The 22,805-nt window shown below is 40.6% G+C and overlaps 1 protein-coding gene across 5 annotated transcripts in view; it reads left to right on the top strand.

The window, feature by feature from the left end:
* The window catches only part of vps54 (VPS54 subunit of GARP complex), an 88,112-nt gene that overhangs the window by 22,178 nt on the left and 43,129 nt on the right, over positions 1-22,805 (top strand). For all 5 annotated transcript variants that reach the window (XR_010963724.1, XR_010963725.1, XM_067989522.1 and 2 more), the window contains exons 5-12: positions 927-961; positions 1,419-1,559; positions 3,722-4,107; positions 7,161-7,284; positions 9,452-9,559; positions 15,527-15,582; positions 16,486-16,582; positions 20,704-21,047. Coding sequence is in view for 3 of the 5 variants with exons in the window: in XM_067989522.1 (XP_067845623.1) it covers positions 927-961; positions 1,419-1,559; positions 3,722-4,107; positions 7,161-7,284; positions 9,452-9,559; positions 15,527-15,582; positions 16,486-16,582; positions 20,704-21,047 (1,291 nt within the window). In the remaining 2 variants the exon portion in view is untranslated. The remainder of the gene's footprint in view (positions 1-926; positions 962-1,418; positions 1,560-3,721; positions 4,108-7,160; positions 7,285-9,451; positions 9,560-15,526; positions 15,583-16,485; positions 16,583-20,703; positions 21,048-22,805) is intronic.

Here is a 22,805-nt window from a genome sequence, read left to right on the forward strand (position 1 = left end):
TGTATTTAATATTTAACTCGCTATTTTAAAGCTGGTACCCATTCCCACCCCCCAGTGATGTCTTCATGAAAGTGATAATACATAACAAGATTGTATGCAAGATGTACCAATTGGAGGTTGATATTTGATTTTTAGCCGTACTGAGGAGGTGGAATGGAATTGTGCTTTGGTAACACCAGAGAGTGGTCCTGAGGATTAATGGAACTGGGTGGGAGTTCTGTAGTTTTGCATCGTGGTGCTCCTTTTGAACTGGCATCACCATGGCAGGTGAAGCTGAGATTTAGCACAACTGCAGGCTGAATGAGGTCCAGCTCACTAGTTGCTCCTAATTGCTGTTAACAATGAAGGGAGGGTCAGAGCAGACCCCTTGCAGCTCTGCTTTGTGACTTTCTAAGGGATCTTTGTAAACATTGAATTTCATGTTTTCTGACGGGTTCCTGGATGTTTTTGTGTGTCCTTCCCTTTCTGCGCCTCTGTCTCTTTTCTACCCCCACCCCCTGCTCTTTTCTGGCCATCTCCCCCCACCCACCTAGGCACCTCTCTCTGCCCCCCCCCCCACCTCTCTGGCAGCACGCCCCCCCCCCCACACAGATAATTTGGGGAGAAAAGTTCATGCGACACCCCCTGACCTAACAATATGAACAAAACTCGCAGTTTATAAATGTATGCAAAACTTCAAGGTATAGGTGTATTGTAAGAGTGAATCTCATTGTTTTGGGAGATCTCTTGTGTGCATTTGTATTATCAGTGAATGGATATCTCACTCGTGGATGGCATAAATAACTTTTATGTAATAAATGTGTGGAATAAATACTGTTGCGTTATTTGAATATTATCTCCCAATTCAATCCATATTTTGATTTTTGTGATTATTCACTTGAATAATATATTTTGATTTTAATGGAAGTGCATTCATGTTATTGCAGACAAATCGAGAACAGATTTGGATCAAGTACCTAAGGTAACATACTATCCAGGGCCTCTTTCTTTTCCTTAATAAATATCCTTTACTTAACTAATATGTAGAAACTGGTATGATCTAAACTTACCATATACACATTTTATTCCTCTAAATGGCTTTAATAATTACACCACGCACCCGTCATACTTGTGATCTTTAAATCAAATGTAAATTGGCGCAAGTACTTTGAAAGAGCAACTACTCACCAAATAGACAGCACAGTGAGTGTTATACGCAAAAGCAATTTTATAATGTTTGGAGAGGAAAAGGAGTGATGCTTTTTTAAATTCAAAGATGGAAGTTCGTTTGCTATTTCATGTCACCAAACAGTTAATTCAGTTGTGGCCTATAGCTCCCTCACAGCTACCTGTTATTTTTTGTTTAAATAGAAACAAAACTATTGGACGAAAAGATATTGAAACTTAGTTCTTTATTTCTTTTACCTCTCACCTTACAGATATTTCTGAAATCAGACTTTGCTCTGGAAGATCCTCTAATGTTTTCTACTGTCTTGCCCTGGTCACATTTCAGTGGTCAACATGGAGCTGGTGTAAAAGGAGCCCGTGATGGGGCATCTTCTAGGTTATTGCAAGAAAAGGTATCCAAATCAACAGTTCATGATCTTTTGAGAAGTTTGTGCTATCCTTGTGCCCTATTTTACTTCAGTTATGGACACCTGCGTCAATGGAGTTCGGCAGTGACTTCTAGTAACACTTCTGCTCACCGAATTAGTAGAATTAACTCTGTTCCTCTCTCCACAGATGAATGTTTCTAGCATTTTTTCTGTTTTTATTATAGTAGAATTAACATGCTGCTTTTATATTTAGAGGTAGTTTAAATTATCTTCTCCTAACTTTCTCACAAAAATTGAACTAATGAAATTCAGTTTCATATTTTAATCTAAGAATGTAATATATTGAGCATAGAGAGCTATTGAGTGTTTTGCTTTGCCAATCATCAAGGGTTTAGATGATCAAGCCAAGAAATTGAGGTTACGTGGTGCTGCCATCTGCTTACTCACATTAGGTTGGCAAATTGTACAAAGCCCCCAAGAAGTGGTTTGATCTTTTTTTGGGCCATTGTGCTATCTCACACAGCAAATTGATCCAAATGCTATCCAGACATAGAAACTAAAAGAATGGATTCATTGGGTATTCAGAAATTACTTTGCAGTCATTTGTGTTGCCTGTATGACACGTTATTATCATCTGTTGAGAGCAGATGCAAAACGTAGACTTGCAACTTCTCTCAAGATCAACATAGTCTATTTGCAAGGAAATGACTGCTAAATTTATAATTTGGGCAACTCTGATGCTACAATTACCATCACTCTTTGGCTCTTGTTCACTGGGTTTATTTGGCACTAGGTTTCCTTAGTATGTACTGATCCATCTCTTTGAAGGACAGTTCTTGGCTCAAAGTTAGAAGAGGGCCTACTCTCATTGTCCCAGTAACTTGTTATTTTACCAAAGCCTTTCAACGTGAAGTGGAAGATGTCCAGTATATGGGAGATTTATGTTGTATGCTTTGATTATCCATTTGCACAGGCATTTAAAGATTGTAAACTTGCAATTCAGATCCTTCACTGGTCTCTCCAAAGGGGCGTCATTTATTTCCAGGATATTTGGGAATAGAAAACTGCTCGCAGGTCTCCTTAGTAGATGTGTAATCGCTGCTCCTGATCAGACTCTCAACAGAAGCAGTTGGTTTAGATTTGAGGTGGTTCTTTTTGTCAAAGGTGACGAGGAGAGGGAACCATTTGTCGTTTCAGCTGGAATGGGGACCAGGAAGGGAAACTGGCACGGAATGGTATTGAGACAGCAGGAGGTGCAAGTTGTGGATGAAGTTGAGCTTGTAGAGGGCATGAGGGGAGAAACTAGAGAGATGAGGTTCAGGGTTAGGTTGATGGAGAAGGGGAGGAAGGAGCAACGGCTGAATGGATGGTCTCCATCTTGGTGGGAAAGAAGTCCATAAGCTCCACTCTCTTGTTAGAGTTCATAGGGCAGGAGAGAGGAGTTTAAGGAGGTGATTGGTAGTAGAGAAAAGAAGTCAGATTATCTTTTGTCTCCAGGACAATCCTAGAATAGTGGGTGGTTTTGGCAGAGGAGAGCTTGATGAGATCCAGCCAGACCTGGTGATAGATGGCTCATCCAGTTGTGTGCCAGCTATCCTCACGTCTGTGAGGACTTGAAGGAGTGAAGGTGGAAGCTGTATCATTAGGCTGCAGTTAGTATATGGTGTCCAGTTTTGGGTGCTCTACTTTAGAAAGGATGCCAAGGCCATGGGAAGGGTACAGTTGAGATTTACTAATGCTCGGCATGTGGGGTTTTAGTTATGAAGAGAGACTAGAGAAACTGGGACTCTTTGGAGCAGAGCAGTTAGGAGATCTGACAGAGGTGTCCAAAATAACGAGGATTTTCATTAAGTGAATTGGGGAAAAACTATTTCCATTGGTCAGTGAGTCATTAACTAGAGTCATTAAGCAGCATCGGTAACAGAAGAAAGGAAAAGTTGAGATTTTTTAAAAAATTGCAGAGGGATATTACGGCATGGAATATCCTACCAGAAACTGGGGGAATCCAAAATAGGTTTTAAAAGGAAAGTGGATAGATATTTGAAAAAGAAAAATTTGAAAGGGTATGGAAAGGCTAGGGTGGGGTATTAGATACATAGCCGTTTCAAAGAGTGTAGTTGCGATGGACCAAATGGCCATGTTGTAAAATGTTATGGTTCTAATGCATAATGCATTTTATTTTGCAGTTAAGCCATTATTTGGACGTTGTGGAAGTGAATATAGCGCACCAGATTTCTCTCCGTTCTGATGCCTTTTTCCATGCTATGACCTCTCAACATGAATTGCAGGACTACCTCACAAAAACATCGCAAGCTGTAAAAATGCTTCGTGATAAAATCGCCCAGATTGACAAAGTAATGTGTGAAGGATCTTTGCAAATATTAAGACTCGCTGTGACTAGAAATAACTGTGTAACAATGTATAAAAAACTAAAATTAATGGCCACCGTTCACCAAACACAGCCTACAGTACAGTTATTGCTGTCCACTTCTGAATTTGTTGGGGCACTGGACCTAATTGCAACAACACAGGAGGTACTACAACAGGAGCTTCAAGGGATTCATAGTTTCAGGTATGTGACTTTAAAACACTCACTTTTCATAGTGTCATTAACTATATTACATGTATTTTCTCTCCACTTACCTTGGAGTAAAATACTGTTGACACTCACGTCTCATAATATGCTTGGCTCTATTAATCAAAAAATACTTATTAAAAACTAATAAGTAAAAATCTGAACTCTGATATAAAAACAGAAAATGTTGGAAATGCAAATTGGGCCAGTAGCATTTGAAAGAGAAAGGTAGATTAACAGTCCAGGTGAGACCCTTCCTCAAAAATTTGTCAGGCTGGAGAAGCCCCTTTATAGAACTTGATTTAAAACTGGGGTGGGGAAGAGAGCAACTGAGGCCAAGAGTTCACATAAGCTGATGATCATAAAAATGCAGCTAATGATTGTAATAGCCTGTTAATGTATCCATTTTAAAATGCAGGACAGAGGTGTGGCCACATAATAATGGTCTTGTAAGTAATTGAGACAAGACTGCTGCAATGGCTCACTTATACGTGATTAAAATTCAGTGAATCAATTGATGCAAATAATTTTCAGTTGACTCTAGGGGAGTTGAAATCACTTCAGGCCTAGTTTAATTGTATTCTCTGAATAATGTTAGTGGTAAATTCTGGAGGAACTTGTTCTTAAGCTCTCCTGTCAAGTAATCATTCTATGTGTATACACACATGTAATGACTCATGAGCTTGGTCGATTTCAACTTTTTAAAAAAAACACATGAAGTGTTTCATTAGTTATGCCTAAAGCATTCTTGTCCATACTATTAACTGACTACATTGTTACTACAGCAGAACATAAATACATTTGTGGTTATCATCCAAGTGTAGAATTTCATTGCATAGCACCAATTTATTTACCCTTGTTAGATAGTTGGGTCGGAATGTTTTACGGTGGTTATGTTTAGGTGTGTCATAAATCGTGGGTAAAACTTATAAACTTGTGAATTTCCAATGGATCAAAATGTTGTGCCCGTAATGCTTCTCCCAAAGTCAACTCTTCATATACTTTGTGTATATGTAAGTGGAGGTGGTACCATAAGCTACACTATAAATATGGAGATCCCAAGTCTCCTCCGTTAGATTTCTGAAGATGAAGAAGGGTCCTGTGTTGTGAAGGGTGTACACCAATTACAATGAATATCTTTGAGCATTTGCTGTCACGCGGATGCAGGAGCTGTGACAGGTTTTTGCTGCTTTGTTACTGGAAAGTTATATCACTAGCACATCTGTATTAAAAATCTTGTGTAAGGCACACATTTCCTGTAAACATCCTTATTTCCATGGTTTACAATGAAAAACCTGTATGTCAGCATGTCAACAACAACTTGCATTTATATAGCACCTATTAAATGTAGTAAAAGGTCCCAAGGTGCTTTACAGGAGAGATTATGAAACAAAATTTGACACCGAGCTACATAAGATATTAGGACAGGTGACCAAAATGTAGGTTTTCAGGAGCGTCTTGAAGGATAAGGGAGAAGTTTAGGGAGAGAATTGCAGAGCTTAGGGCCTAGGCAGCTGAAGGCATGGCTGCCAATGGTGGAGCGATTTAAAATCAGGGATGCTCAAGAGGCCAGAATTGGAGGAGCGCAGAGATCTGAGTTGTAGGGTTGGAGGAGGTTACAGCGATAGGGAGGGGCAAGAACATGGAGGGATTTGAAAACAAGGATGAGAATTTTAAAATTGAGGCGTTCCTGGACCGGGAGCCAATGTAGGTCAGCGAGCACAGGGGTGATGGGTGAACGGGACTTGGTGCGAGTTAGGATACGGGCAGCAGAGTTTTGGATGAGTTCAAGTTTATGGAGGGTGGAAAATGGGAGGCCGGCCAGGAGAGCATTGGAATAGTCAAGCCTAGAGTTAACAAAGGCATGGATGAGGGTTTCAGCAGCAGATGAGCTGAGGCAGGGGCAGAGATGGGCGACGTTACGGAGGTGGAAGGAGGCAGTCTTGGTGTTGGAGCGGATATGTGGTCGGAAGCTCATCTCATGGTCAAATAGGTCACCAAGGTTGCGAATGGTCATATGAACATAGGTCAAATGTAGTTACAGCTCTGAAAACACAACATTTTAAACTATCAGTTATGATCTGCTGCATGACCCAATGACTACAAATCTTCAAATGTCTATTTTTATACTACGAAGAGTTTACCACTAAATACTAATATTGGACACACTCCTTGCTTCAATTCCACATTCAGAATTCAGGGATGGAAGTGAAAGGAGTGTGTCCCAGTTTGTGGTCGTTGATGAGGCTGCTTCATTCATAATTATTTTGCCGATCATGCAAAATAAAGCAGAAAACTGGAATTTTAACTAAGTTAGTAAATTCACTGTTTAGTGTGCGATTTCCTGATTTCTGACTCTTTCACAATGACCAATCAGTTCCTCTGAAGAGTAGTGAAAACTGCCTCACATAAACCTAGGGAGTATTAAATCTACACATTTGTTGGTGAATGCACTGTAATACTTATGATGTGGAGATGCCGGTGATGGACTGGGGTTGACAATTGTAAACAATTTTACAACACCAAGTTATAGTCCAGCAATTTTATTTTAAATTCACAAGCTTTCGGAGATTTTCTCCTTCCTCAGGTAAATGTTTTCCTGAGGAAGGAGAAAATCTCCGAAAGCTTGTGAATTTAAAATAAAATTGCTGGACTATAACTTGGTGTTGTAAAATTGTTTACAACTGTAATACTTAATCACTACATAATAACCCATTTGTGTACACTTAAGGGTTTGCCTTTTAATAGAAAGCATTGTTATGCCAGGGTTGATATACCAGTAATGATTTGTAATTAAATGGACTTACCTGAATGGTATATTACCCTTTCCAAAACATAATACAGTATATCTCAAAAAGAATATTAAAGTTACAGATCACATTTATTACGTTATTGTACTAATAAGTGAGTTGTACTGTGTAGACGAGGTGGTTTCTTAAAAAAATATATATTTATAATCCTCTGGCTCATTTATTTGTGCTTAAGGTACATTTGTTTCAGAAATTTTTCAGCACTTTGGTTATTGATGATGCTTTCTTTCCATTTTTCAGGCACCTTGGTTCACAACTGTGTGAGCTGGAGAGACTGATAGATAAAATGATGATAGCAGATTTTTCTACATATGCTCATAGTGACTTAAATAGACCGTTGGAAGATAATCAGGTGCTGGAGGAGGTATGTGAGAGTAATTATTTTAGTTTTATTGAAGTATTATGGCTTTAAACTTTCCTCAATCTTACAACTAACTGCATAGATCTTTTGTTTTAGTTTCAGTACACAAATGTGTAAATTCAGCATCTGCGTAGTGACGTGACAGGTTTAAAATTGCTGATATAAAGTTGGGTGCATAGCTGGTTGTGTAGCCTTGATCCGCTAACAGTTTATGGTTCTGTAACCCAGCAAATCATCTTTACTGCTTCATGGATAATGAGTTTATTTTACAAGATCAGAAGATAATTGCAAATGAGAGGCCAGTTGGCCTATCTTAATTCATCCATCTAGAGAGATTCTAATGTTTCCCCTCCCCCAAACTTGTAGCATCCAGTTGTTTCTCAAATGATTCCATGATTTTTGCCTCCGCTACCTGTAAATTTATTCTGCACATTGGTTGCTGTTTGTATAAAGAAGAATTTCCTGATATCAGTCCTAAAATTAACTTTTATTAGTTTAAACCATTTCCTCTGGTTCTAGTTTAAAGTAATATTCTGGGTTAACTTTTTCTATGCCCGTTACAATCTTATATACCTCCGTAAGCTCGCCTCTTTTTAGACGTTTCCTTTCCAGGCTCAAAAGCCCAATTTTTTGTCATCCTCATAATTCAGACCACCCACGCTAGAGATCAGCCATGTGAATTTCTCTGCACTGTTTTAAGCACTTGAATATCTATCTTATTTCTTGGCAAACAGAGCTGGATGCAGTATTTAGTCATATTTCAAGTATTCAGTCATATTTCAGAGATTTGACAACATAAATGCTTTAGTCTTTTGGGGTTTAGTATCTAGCAAGACTGCTGTGTGGTTAATAGAGTGGCTGCACAATTTGATCATGAGGCAGTCAGTGATTTGGAGCTGGATTGACAAGCACATGGTCAAATGTTAGAAAATAGTTAATGTCATTGCGTTTTGTTGTGACCATTGTCTTCAAGAAGTGGTTGCAGTGGCAAGGGAGTAATTTTGTAGAAAATGTTGATGTGAAGGGAGGACAGTTTAAAAGGTTAATGATCTTGGCTGCAGACCCGTGTTCATCATGGGGTGCGTTGTACAATTTTGGGAGTCAATAATTTGCAGATTCCAAAAAAATTACCCAAAATAAAATATTAATATTCAGTCCACACTATACAGAAAAACACTGCTGCAACAGGGGAGCTTTTCTGAGGTTAGGTTTAAGACACATTGTTTGGAATAGAGTGCATGCAGTTTTATTTGGTGTGTAACCCACTATATCTGACATGGGAGTACTTGAAGCTGACGTAGGGGAAGGGAGCATAAGTGAGTGTTTGTTCGTCAGCACTGACAATCCCTCACCTCGAGTGCACAGAATTGCAACTGAATTTCACTCCTTTTAAATGTGATAGTGTGAACAAAATGTCAGTGCCCTCCAAACAACTAAACAAAATAACCCGATTACAATTGACCTTGTTTATAGTACAAACCTGAGCAACATTTACATTTTCATTGCTTTTATCCCATAAGGAAGGGTGCAGTACATGTAGGTAAGATCATAAAACATCTTATTCCTGACTGCATTTCTTCCTCTTCTCAATGCACTGTCCTATACTGGGGTCTAGTTCCAAAGACACTGGCAGCCCACCAGTACCTTACATGAGTGGTTATTCTTTATTCATGAGTCTAGACAGTGCGTGTTAGTAAGCTGTTCAACTAGCTGATACACAACTGAGCCAACCCAGTTCAGCTGTAAGAAGCATTTAGTCTCAATTTTTCAGACGTGTATAGTCTGTTTCAGGTCACGCTCTTCAGCGATGAGAATACAATGTGGTTTTTAGAAAGTTGTAGTTATAGGATCGATGACCAGAATGGAAGAGTTTCAAATAGAGAGAACTTTTCTTTGTAATTGAGCTTGAACTTGGTTTTCTCCATTTCATCAAACTATAAGTAATGTTGGCTTTTCATGCAGTGAAATTCTAAACGTTGTGAACATTTTACTGTGGGTTGGGAGAAAGTAATCATTTTATTTTCTAGTAACTGCTTCTGTTTCTTTAAATTTACAGAAAATCATGTCCTATCTAAAGCACAGTGTAAAGATTTAGAACTTTCCAGAACAGTCTGCTGACTATGGGCTGATTATATTGCTTGGTAAATATATTTATTCTGTATTTTTAAAGGAACGATTGGTATCTTTGGTTTTTGGGCTACTAAGACAAAGAAAGCTAGACTTTCTGGACATCTATAATGAAGAGATGATTACTGCTGCAAAAAACATAATTAAACAGGTACACTTTATCTCCAGTGATATCCTGGTATTGTATATCTGGTATTGGTATTTTGGAGTAGCTATGTACTTAAGATCTAGCCTTTAGTGGAAGATATAACTTTTACATCAGGTCATGTGTATCTTTAGGCATTGTACAAAAAGAAGTCTTCTATAATACCACCCGTGTGGTCAGCTCATTTGACAGTTCTCCAAAAATTAAAGTAAGTAGAGCAAGTACTGTAGGAATTAATTATCAGTGTATTGTAATCCACAAAATAAAACTTGGATGCCTGAAAAACACAAAATTTGTTAAATTTTTTTGGTGGCATTTTATATCTGCTCACTAAAGCTACTTCTAGATTGGGTTTAATGTGTTGCCAGCACTGCCAGGTTCTAAAGCATGGGGCTTGTGTAGCAGGTGGTGAGCCCAAAGTAAACTTGCTGGATTTGCTAAGGTAAATAGGAAAACTCGTTTTCATGGCCACTGGGCTTAGAGAATGTGGCAGCCTTACTTTGGGGTTGCTTCTGGCTGTATGAGCGTGTGTTGAGAGCTGGCATCTCTAGCAGTCCATTAAACCCAATATTAAAACAATTTTACTCAGCACAATTCTCTGATTTGCTAAGTTTTTTTTCTGTATATTGCAATTATGAGAAAATCACTTTCCTTCCTCACATGGTGGGTAATGCCCCTTTGTCCTGTTTATACTGACCAATCCACCCGGTACTCCAGTCCTATGCTGTATAAAGATCCTGAACATATATTGGAGTAGCTGTTCAGCAAGGAACAATGATCTCTGCTTCTCATGTCAGCCTTCTGTCGTTGATCGTTGTGATATCCCATATAATTGTCTTGCTCTAATTTTTCTCTGTTCTCTAAGTTTTATGTAGTTTGCTACTGTTTAAAATTAAATTAATTTCAAAATCCTTAGCTTCAACTGGCACAGTTCTGTTTCTTGAAACAAACAGAAAAAATTGGAAACAGATTAATTAGCATCTATGGAGACAATAGTTGACATTTTGAGCTTCTACCCTTCAGAACTTAACCGATTCTGACCTCCTCCTCATCTTGCATACTGTTGAGTTGGTTTTCAGCAATGTGTGGGCAGTGATGTATGAACAAATTCCATATTTGGTGGGTTGTGTTCTTTCTTCAAATGACTCATCCAGTACACACTAGCCATTCCTTGGGCCTTAGAGGGAAAATGTACTTTTATTTTTTATTGTTACCTTCTGCTCTCTCAACTTCATTCCCATTAAGCTCCTGATCATCCTTCTAATCTCTCCTCCTTTGTTAGCATGCTGTTTTTTCCTCGCGTCTCTGCAAAGCGCCTTGGAACATTTTTTCTACATTAAAGTTGCTATATAAATGCACGTTATTACTTTCATTTAAGCCACAAGTCAAAATGAAGTACTGCTTCAAGATGTATGCAGGGCTTTCATACAATACCCAGTAAGAGCATCCGATGTTGCTATTCACCAACATCAGAAATATCACTGGGGGCATTACTCACCATTTGGTTTCCCAGACATTAAATCCATCAGGTTCAACTTCAGAAGTGTTTGGAGGTTGCATCATTTCAAAGAATGAAGGACAGTTCACCAAATAGGCAATCTTTCCTTCCTTGCCTGTCGGGAATACTTCAGCCCTTGATTTTAATCCTTTTTTTATAAGAAACCATTAAAAGTTTAAGTTCAGATGAAAGTAAGATTAATGGTTTTCAGCAATAAATGTACATATCAATGATAAATCCATTATTTATTTGGGGTATGTGTGAGGTTCTAAAATAAACCCACGAACACCCATATTTTAGTGTTCTATTTTTGTTACAGAATTTTTCTGAGTGTTTTATTTTAACAGCATGTATGATAATGCATATCAATCATAAGACTGGCTTGTAAAAGTAGCTATATAACTAAGCTCTTTATTGAGCATTCAGAATGTATTTTTTGTTTAACCTAATCGATCCAAAACCTAAAAGTGCCAAAACCTTTAGTCTTGATTCCTGCCAGCTGAAGCTAGAACGCTGTGTAGATCATTTGCAGCACCTAGTGTTCAGGATAGTATACTACAGCAAAATGGTTTAAATGAATACCCTGGACTCTGTCATTAACTATAAATAGTGCTCTCCTCTGTAGTCATATTTTACAGGATTTTAGTGCCATCTACAGGTATGGGCAAGATTTCCATCCTTCCCAAATTTAAAGTCTTTATGAAGACAGTTTACCCTTGAATTTAAATGGCTGTAATATCAAACTGGTAGCTGTGTCAATATTGGCATTACATCAAGAAAATGGAGAATACGTGAATTCAAAGTTAACATAGATTTCTGTTGTGCGTACAAGGTTTATTTTCCTTTGATGTAAAATGCTGAATTGAAATCAATTTATCAATTGGAAATAAAGTATAATTTGCTTGAATCCAGACATCTGAATACTTTATTGCATGAGACATTCACCAGGACTTAGGAAGCTTTACATTCTTAAACTTTCCAAAGATAAAGGAAAATAGTCAGTTGCATGAGAAATATTAGAATGGATGGAGTACTCAATGTGTGTGCCACTAACTTGTGTTGGAAAGTAGAGTTTGTTTTGTGAAAAAGTGCCATGGTATGCGTTGCCTCTGTTTGTGCAGTGCAGATCTGGGTTTTATGGAACAAAACTATTTCTTTATAGCTGTTGCTAAATTCCAGTATATTTTGCTTCTTAAGAAAATTGTGGAAAATTGGTCTCAAATACAGAATTTTTTGCAACTGAAGTGTCTGAGAAGGATATACATGGGAATGGTAAATAGCCTAAGGGGAAAATATGGGACGATTGAGCCAGAGCAGCGAAAAGTCACTTTAAAAAGATGCGATCTTTGAGGAAGTTGGTCTATTGCTAATGCAGTCTTATATCTATTTCAATGTTTTGACACTAAAATGACTTTTTAGGGTACATCTTGTTTAATCTGTGTTCAGTGCTTGGCACCATTAAGCTCACCTTGCCTGAGTTTTATTCAGAATGGCTGTTGGACTGATGCCTGATTGCCCTCCAATTACATCACTCCAATAGCAAGTGCTGTGAAGAAAGTTCAGTCTGCTGGCATATGTGATGGTCACTTTGAGCGTAATTATTTGGCAAGGTGGGCTTTTGTATAGAAAGAGAATGGACACATGAGACTTTGCAGACTCGTTTGCAATTGCATCTGTCCCACTTTCCTATCACTGTTGTCCTGGCTGACCTTCCCTCCCTGACCCCCCAGTGCCTTCATTGTGTCTCCCCAACCTTACCCAGTGTTCATATCCTTATATTCCCCATTCTGGAGTTCTCTGTTCCTCTGACTCGGTCATCTTGTTCCATCCTCACTCTGTTTGCTCCACCATTGGTGGCAGAGCCTTCAGTCGCCTGGATCATCCTCCTCTAGAATTTCCACCCTAGACAATCAATCAATCTCCCTCCCTCGCCTCGCGTTCTCGGGTTTTTTATGTCCACATGAACATGCAGGCAGGGCCCTGGTTTAACGTCTCATCTGAAATACAGCATCTACAGTAAATACGGGCGATCTTTTGCTGATGTTAAAGCAAGGTAATATATTTTACATTTAGTCTTTGTTAGTGAAGGAAACAATAATGCACATAAGCAATATGAATTATATTTGAGTTTGTGGGAATTGAAATACTGTGATTAAGAGTAAATTCATTCCATATTTAGCTTGGGGCTTCCAACAGCATACTGTTTATGCTTTAGTTTTCTAGAGCTTCCGAAAATGTCATCTCATTTTCATAATTTATATGAATCTTATTGCTGTTCTAGAGAGGAGATACTGTATGGAATTTTCTGATATTTCCAATAATTTTTCAGTATTATATATTAGACTAACATTTTAGTTTTGTGTGGCACAGCTCCAATTCACGATCAATAGATTTATGCCTTTATCCAAATGATTATACCATTGAAGATTTCGTATTTGAACAAATAATTTGGAGCTTAATGACTGAAGGGCATTGTCTTGCAAACTGATACTGTAAATACAGTCAAGCACCAATTCTACCTCTATATAAATACATTCCATTACATGGGAACAGGAGTAGGCCATTCAACCCCTCGTGCCTGCTCCGCCATTTGATAAGATTATGGCTGATCTGTGATCTAGCTCCATATACCCGCCTTTGGCCCATATCCCTTAATACCTTTGGTTGCCAAAAAGCTATCTATCTCAGATTTAAATTTAGCAATTGAGCTAGTATCAATTGCCGTTTGCAGAAAAGAGTTCCAAACTTCTACAACCCTTTGTGTGTAGAAATGTTTTCTAATCTTACTCCTGAAAGGTCTGGCTCTAATTTTTAGACTCTGCCCCCTACTCCTAGAATCCCCAACCAGCGGAAATAGTTTCTCTCTATCCACCCTATCTGTTCCCCTTAATATCTTATAAACTTCGATCAGATCACCCTTTAACCTTCGGAACTCGAGAGAATACAACCCCAATTTGTGTAATCTCTCCTCGTAACTTAACCCTCGAAGTCTGGATATCATTCTAGTAAACCTACGCTGCACTCCCTCCAAGGCCAATATGTCCTTCTGAAGGTGCGGTGCCCAGAACTGCTCAGAGTACTCCAGGTGTGGTCTAACCAGGGTTTTGTATAGCTGCAGCATAACTTCTGCCCCCTTGTACTCTAGTCCTCTAGATATAAAGGCCAGCATTACACTGTTAGAAGTTGTGGATTGTATAGAAATATAATGGTTTGTATCTTAAAGCAGATCACAATGAATTACATTTGGAGTGCAATGATTGTTACAAAGACTGCCTGCTTCCACCTCTGCAACATCACCTGCCCCCGCCCTACCCCAGCCCATCTGCCACTGAAACTGTTAAGCGTGACTTTGTCACCTCCGGAATCAACTATTCTAATGCTCAGCCTCCCACTCTCCACCCTCAGTAAACCTCAGCTCGATATCCTATCCTGCACCAAGTCCCACTCGCCTATCGTCAGTTCTCGCTGACCTATGTTGGCTCCTGGTCCCCCAAAACCTCAAGTTTAAAATTCTCATCCTTGTGCTAAATCCCTAATGCCCTTCTTTTCTCTGTAACCCCCTACAGCCTTTCACCCTGAACTCTCCGTTCCTCTGACTCTGGTCTCTTGTGCATCTTCCCCTCGCTTCGCTCCATCATACAGCTGTCCGGCTGCTCTGGAACACTCTCTGCTTCACCACCTCCCTCTCCTTCACCACCTCCCTCTCCTCATTTTAAGAACCACCTTAAAACCTGCCTCTTTCACCAAGCTTTTGGTCACCCCTTATAATATCTCTTTGGGCTCGGTGCCCATTTTAAAAAAAATTCTCCTTTGTGAACCCTCTTGGGATGTTTTTCTGTACTAACGGCTCTTTAGAAATGCAAGTTGTTACAATTTTACGCAAACATTACAGCCAACTTGTGCATTACAGGTTCCCACAACGAATGGTCAGTTAATCTGTTTTTGGTGGTGGTGTTTGAGGGAAGCATGTTAGCCAGGATACCGGGAGAACTCCCTGGTCCTCTTTGATTAGTGCCATTGGATCTTTTAAGTCCTATCAAATAAACAGAGCTGCAGTAAAGGAATTAAACCCACAATGTTCGGACTCCCGTGACAGTGATAGCTGAGCCAAGCTGACGCTTATTTATGTAGAGAATGTAAACATTTAGTGATCAAAACAGCACCGATTTGCCATGGAACAAAAACATTGTTGCATTTAATTTTTGAATGCTATATTTCTTGGAAAAGTGAAATGTGTCATTTTTAATAGCCTGCAAAAATGAATTTTCTCAAACTAACCCTGCTTATTTGTTAGCCAGTGCTACCCGAATTATTGTAGGCTTTTAATGCAAGTGCTAAATACTGCTCAACATTCTGTTTGCTATTTTGATGCTGTGCATTGACCGGACGTGCAATAAAGCTACAGGCTTACAAGCTTGATGATATTGGCTTTCTGGTTCACAAACTTTTCTTCTCTCATTACTCTTATTTTACAGAGTGTGATCGAAACTATTGCACAAATGGAAGAAATAGACACAGAAGTTGTACTGAAGTGAGTCTGTTTACTATTCTTTCAAAAATAACACAACTCAGTTTGAAAAGATTTGGAACTGTAGCACATCAGCTTTTTGTGAAAGTATTTAAATAATTTCCCACCTACATAAGCGCACATTTTAAAAAGTAGATGAACTCAAATAGAGATCTTTTTTATTGTATGCAATATTTAGTCACAATTTACTGGTGATAACAAAAGTACTGTGTCAAGTTAGAATGGGAGGGGCCTTATTTACCTGATCTAGCTCACCCTTCCATTAAACCTATAGCTTCTTATTATGGCATCTAATTGCCTTTTGAATGACTAGAATTTTTGCCTCTAAGTGGAATGTCCTTTACATGAAGTTCTTACTGATAACAGTCCTGAACTTGCTCTTCACCAGTTTGAATCCATAGCTCCTTGTCTTGCAGTTATGGCTTAACTTGAAATAATGCTCTAGTTAACCTGTTCTATTCTACCTAGTATTTTATATATACCTCTATAAAAGCTCCTTTCATTAGCCTTCGATGTGGAAGAGTCTAAGTTTGTCTGATCTTTCCTTGCATCACCCACATGGCCTTTCTCTGCATTGCTTCTACCTGGAGTACTGCAGTTGGCTGTAGTAACTCTGGCACAGCCTCGGTTACCAGAACTGAATCCGTTACTCAAGGTGTGATGCTTTGGCAATGTAGCTTAGCAGTCTGTTGGCTTCGTTGCTGCTATGCTAAACTGAACAAGCTAACTATTGAGTCTTCTATCACCCCCCCCCCCCCCCCCACACACAGCCGATCTTAACTAGTTCAACAGTTTTTACTAACCAGGTATGTTCCCCAAGGTTATCTGCCCCCAATAAATGTTAATGTAAACTTGCATGAATGAAAGAACCACTAATTTGGCAGTCTCTATTTACCTTCTTTTAAGGCTTGCAGATCAAATGAGAATGCTGAATTTTCCTCAATGGTTGGACCTTCTGAAAAACATCTTTTCAAGTTTTATCAACTTTCTGAACAGAGTTAAGGTAAACCTCTGCTACATTTAGGATGTTACTAAATCCCAATTCTTTCTTGGCAAATCATGCAGCTTCTGTAAAGAAAGGAAAAATGTTAACTTCTCAGATATAACTCTTCATCAGCACTGGAAGGTATTACAGGTGAATAAGAAGGAACAGAGTGAGGGAAATGACAAAAAAGACCACAAGAAAAGAAAAATACTGAGCTGAAAAGTGATTAGGTGGAGAACAGGAGATGGTTAAATGGCAGCAGTGAAAATAGCATGAGACAAAAGGAGGCATGATGAGAGAAACAAGAGAAATAAAAAGCATGTACGTGACCCAGAGGATGGGTAGTAGTTATAGCAAGTTAGCTATGTTGGAGAGGGAAGCATGAAAACCTGGCAAAGCAAAGCAGACTCGTGGTCCAGGAGTCCAGTGGAAGAAAAGGGCAAGTCGACACCAGGGGTGCAGACCCCCTGCCAGTAGTGTACCATGGGGCAAACTCCATCTCAAGCACCAGCCTGCTCCCTCCCCACCCACAGAAGCACTGCTACACCCGCCCTACGTTACCAGCACCTACTGTTAGAGAGAAAATGGGAGTTGTGGTTAAGGTCTGAAGTTGTTAAGTCAGTAGTCAGATCAGACAGCTGCAAAATGCCAAAGGGAAAGATGAGGTGCTGTTCCTCCAGCTTGTGTTGAGATTCACTGGAACAGTGTAGAAGGCGGAGGTCAGAGTGGGACAGAGAATTGAAGTGGCAAGTGACACAGAGTTCGGGTTGCACTTGCGGACAAAACAGAGGTGTTCAGCAAAGTGATCATCGAATCTACGTTTGGTTTCCCCGATGCAGAGGAGACCGCTCACCAGAAGGAGTCTTTAGGTTCTTGGATGGTGTTGTGGGATGAACTGGTGTTACACCTACTGCGCTTGCATGGGAAGGCACCAAGGGAAGGAGAACCGGTGTTAGGGGTGATGGAAGAGTGGACTAGGGTGTCACTGAGGGAACAATGTCATCTTCTGCACCAGAGCTTCCGAAATGTCCCTTTTCCTCAGTCACGTGTTCTCCGCTGTGGTAGACAGGACCCTTGACTGAGTCTGTCCCATTTTCCGCTTCCCTTTCAACATTCTGAAGGGATCGTTCCCTCTGTGACACACTAGCCCACTCTTCCACAACCCCAACCACCTCTTGACAAAGTAGTTCCTCGTACTAGTAGGTGAGGGTGGAGGTGTCAGAAGAGTGGTTTAAGGAGACGACCAGAGGTGGAGAAAAGGAGGGGGTTATCTTTAATCAGGCTGATCCTGGAGTAGTGTGTGGTTTTGACAGGAATAAAATATGATGGCGTTGACATGGTCTAGCCAGATCTAGTGAACGGTGGCTAAACCAGTTGTGCGACAGATATGCTCACACCTGCTCCCCTTGGACCTAAGAAAGATAGCAGGGGAATGACCAGGATTTGATAGATTAATGGTTTCTTTGGAGATAAGGGTGTCAAAGGCAGACAGTTGGGAGTTTGAAAGTGCAATTGTAAACGACTTGGAGGAGAGTTAATTCCACCCCTCCCCCCGCCAAGGTGGTGGAGAAGGGAGTTGGAAGGGGGTGGGGGGTGTGGATAGTGAAGGATACAAGGAAGTGGTCGGAGAAGGCCTTGTCTGTGGTCTAGACTATAGGAGTAGAGAGGCCACGTGAGAAGGCACGGTCGAGGGATGGCCGTGAATACGGTTAGGAGAATTTATATGTAGGGAGAGGTTCGAGGAGGGCAGTGAAATCAGAGGGGAGAGAGTGAGGTGAGTTAAGATGGAGGTTGAATTCACCGTGGATGAGAGGTCGCCCAGTGCAGAGACTGAAGGAGGAAAGTTGGGAGGATCTCTCGATGAGAACTTGGGGTGACGGTAGAGAATGAGGATTTTAGAGTGAAGAGGGGTACAACAAGGTGAGGTACTCAAAGGAGGTGGAAGTACCAGAGGAACAGGGCGAGAGACCAAGGGGTAATTTGGTGATCAGGACCACACTGCCACTATGGTGGTGGAAAGTATAGCCAGTGTGGAGGCTTCAGTCGGGGCACGGTGTCTCGGCCAGTCAGCTAAACATTCGTCAAAGGCAGGTTGGCAATAAGGTCATCCATATTAAGTTGTGGACGGCAATGGGCTTGTTCTGAGTGAAGGGAAATAGAGGGGAAGGTGAATGGTGATCACGAGCAGAGTCCGAGGGGGTGCTGGTGGGTGAGGTGAGCAGGGTGCCAAGGTGTTTGGCAAGATTAGCCCTCAGCGTAGTGCGCAGGAAGGTTGGTGAGAGAGGAAGATGCTGCATTTGTGGTTGCTCATGAGGCAGTGATGGGCCAGGAGAGCCACAGAGGGTAGCTGTGGGTTTATCCAAGGGGGATTCCAACCTGCAACGGCAGCAGCAGAAAAGGAAGGCAGAGGAATAGTGATGAGTCGGGCTAAGGATGAAGGGTGCAAAGTACTTGAGAGGGGGGGGGGGAAATAAAAGGTGGCATGAATGGATGACAAGAAGGGAGAAGACAGGAGAGAAGGCCCAAGAAAAGAAAAAGATAGAAAGAAGTAATGGGCTTGTAACCTGAGCAGAAGCCACAATGTAGATATTGAAGTTACGTAGGCAGGGCAAAGATTAGGAGAGATGTTTCTTGGTCTTAAACAGAGGACAGGAAGGAGACAAAATGAGTGTGTCCAAAGTTTCTCAGGTCCTGTGTGGGATGAAGTTGACTTGTTGATGGGGTTGAGTCAGCTTGAAGAATCAATGAACCAGTGTCCAGGTTTGGAGAGAGGGAATGAATCTAGGACCTATTCGAGGGGCACAGTATCAGTGGACGCACTGCTGGAGGTAGTCCAGCGGAAACAGAGGGCTGAGGAGGAGTGGAGAGTCACCACTACAGGTTGACCCAGGAGTTGCGCAGAGATGCGTAGTGACCCAGCTGATTCGGTACAGCAACAGAGGAGCATGGAGCAGTGGGAGTGAAACCCGAGAGTTGAGAGCAGTGAAATCCAGGGAGCCAGAGGAGGGCGAAAGATAAATCTACAGGGTCAGTGACGATGAGGGAGTTGGTCTGAGAAACAGCTGTAGGTAGATCAGAAGCAGCTGTCGGCTAGAGGTGCTGGTCCAAGCCAGTCCAGCAAAGGGTGACAGAAGAGTTCTGAAGGAGTTTAGAAAGCCGAATGAGAGCCTACTGAGCAGAGGAGCAGAATACTGAGCCAGCAGAAGCAGACCATGTACTAGAATAGAATCAGTCCAGCAGAGAATGTAGTCTTGGTAGAAAGAGGTGGTGAAGGTGGAGGTCACAGTACGGCACAGAAGCCAGCGGAGAAATGGAATTCAGGAGAAAACTGATTTCTATCCAGGACCCAACCCAACAGCAGAGTTAAGCTGAGAAGCTGGTCATCCACTGAGGTACAGCCCAGACGCTCAGCGGGTAACAGCAGTAGGTGGGGAGATAGGCTCTGTAAGCTGGAAACACTTACTTTGTGCAGGTAGCTTTAAACTTGTAGCTTAAACTTATAGATTGAGGTAAAATGCACCCACTTTACAGCCAGGGGATGTTTCGCAGTTGAGACTACAGCAGACGGGTACTGGATGGCCATGGATAGAGTTGAAAAGGAGAGGAGCTGCCAGCCAGGGAACCATCTTCCAGACTTGTTCATGAACAAAGTACACTCCCAGAACAATGTATTACATACAAATGAGGGGATGGAGAGCACTGGTGAGGGAGGGACCACGTTGCTGGCAAAGTCCCCTCAATATATATAGTGTACTTTTCTCCACCCTACCATGCCAGAATTTGGACAATTATATGTTTGTATGTGGAGGTTGATTAGGCTCAATAAATGAGGAAGACCTTATTTATGTAGTTGACATTTAGTTTTTGTGGTGCTTAACCATTGCTGAAATCTACAATAATTTCATAAACTGTTTAAAATCTGCACATTATTAATTTACAATCATATATTCCTGTTATCTGATGCCGTTATTAGAACTATGTTTTCAGACCCTGAAAGTTGAATACCTGCTATATATTTGCTTCCATCCAAATTAACTAATATTTACACTTAATAAAAATATATTGAGTAGACCATAAATATAAAAATATAATTGTTTTAAGAATATTTTTTGTACTTCTGTCACCAAAAACGCCCACAGGCAACAGTAAGCACCATTCGTAATGTTGTCTTCCTGGTATTGGACAAAAGTCGGGAGAAGAACAGGGAACTGGAGGCCATACCTAGTCAGAAGAGCCTTGGTTTGGGCTGCACTTTGGATACGGAAGTGGCCTATTTGACTCATGAAGGCATGTTTATCAGTGATGCGTATAATGAGAGAGATCTGTCTTCACCTGGATTGGAAACTGAGCCACAGAGGACAGCTTATCAAAACAGTGAGGCATGTGGCAGTGATTCTACATCTGAAGTAGAGTGTGCCACTGATTCGTCGTCCAGTAAGGAGCAAACCTTGTCTTCAGCCACGCCAGGGGCGTTGGAGATTGCGTAAGTCCTCACCTGTTCTTATCACAGTTTTGAAAAGGCACATGCTTGCAATGGTTAACTTTTTTTTCCTCTTTTAGTCTCTATAATTACTACTTAAGATGCCATATAAGGACACCTAATTATGATGACTTTCATAGAATGATATAGCACAGAAGGAGGCCATTCAGCCCATCGTGCCTGTGCCAGCTCTTTGAAAGAACTATCCAATTAGTCCCACTCCCCTGCTCTTTTCCCCATAGCCCTGCAAATTTTTCCCTGCAAATGAAATCAAAATAATGTGACTTAATTATTCTATTAGAATATTTTTAATGGTAACAGTGTCAAAACAACATCTGAATTTTATCAACTAAAACAGCCAAAAAAAACAGGAACCAGTCAGCCGACATTTCAGGTCTGAATACTCTTCCTCAGGACACAGCAAAGCCAACTGACCACAGCTAACCTGTTCTCCAGAGGTGCTGCCTGACCTGAATATTTCCAACTTTTTCTACTATTGTTTCCAGATTTCTAGCATTTGCAGTATTTTGCTTTGAGTTTAATCATATGATCAAGTTACATTTCTCTGGTTTTATTGATACTATAGTTAGTGCTCCTCTGAGCTTTCACCTTGTATTCCTTTTAAGCTGTAAATATGCTGCTCTTGCTCCTTGCATTCTAAATGTTGAAATAAAAACTCATGACACAATCTTCTACTCAAATTGTAAACAATTTTACAACACCAAGTTATAGTCCAGCAATTTTATTTTAAATTCACAAGCTTTCGGAGGCTTCCTCCTTCCTCAGGTGAACGATGTTCTACTCAAACACATTCTTTCTTAGGACTTCAAAACTGTTACCTTTTTCAGTCTTTCATTCCTCGTACAATTTTCAGGCTTTTGAAACCCTTACTAATTACCTCATCTTCTTTCCCCTTACAACCTTGGTGCCTGCACTGAGTTTTAGTTCTTTAGCTTGGTTTCACAAAAATAACAGCCTTGGCTCAACAACTGAGAATGAATTTTACTTTTGTTCCCTTAGCTTATCCAGTGAATTGTTGAGCCACACAGACAAGAAGCTCCAGCTGATCTTTTCCCATCCCTGATTCATGGGAACTGAGGTTAACTAGAATCCCTACCGTTGCACGGCTGAGATCAGTTAATACTACACAGATCATAGATCAGACTTGGGACTTTCTTGGTCTGCAAGTCTGAGCTGTTCACTGGATAAACTTGCTGAACTATCAAGGGAGTCTCTGACATATTCAAGTCTGGCTTGTGCGTTAGCAGTTCTTGTGGTGCTGCTGCTCAGTATTGGGCATTATCTCTATGTTTGAAAGTGCCAGTAATTGATTGCCACCTCGGCCACATCTCTTCAGATTTGGAGACGGTGAACTGTTACGCAGAACTGTCCTCATCAGGTTCACTGTTCTGTTTGGGTGTGGGCAGTACTGAGCCCTACTGCAAGAGGTGAGGTATTCAAACTGATCAGGGAAGACCTGCTGTAAAATACTGCCTTGAGATGCACGCAAAATTCATAAGCATTGGCTTAATGTTGGATAAACAGAAAGTGATTGTTGAAATAAGAGATATTTAATAAGATGTTAGATGCACAAACTGAGAGTTTCTAAACATACTGTTTCGGGCCAAGACAAGTGATATCTGTTTAATATCAATGTTACTGCCCTAAATTATAATTGTAAACAATTTTACAACACCAAGTTATAGTCCGACAATTTTTATTTGAAATCTACAAGCTTTCGGAGACTTCCTCCTTCCTCAG

This window comes from Heptranchias perlo, chromosome 8 (genome assembly GCF_035084215.1).
Source record: "Heptranchias perlo isolate sHepPer1 chromosome 8, sHepPer1.hap1, whole genome shotgun sequence".
In the NCBI taxonomy this organism is placed as follows: domain Eukaryota; kingdom Metazoa; phylum Chordata; class Chondrichthyes; order Hexanchiformes; family Hexanchidae; genus Heptranchias; species Heptranchias perlo.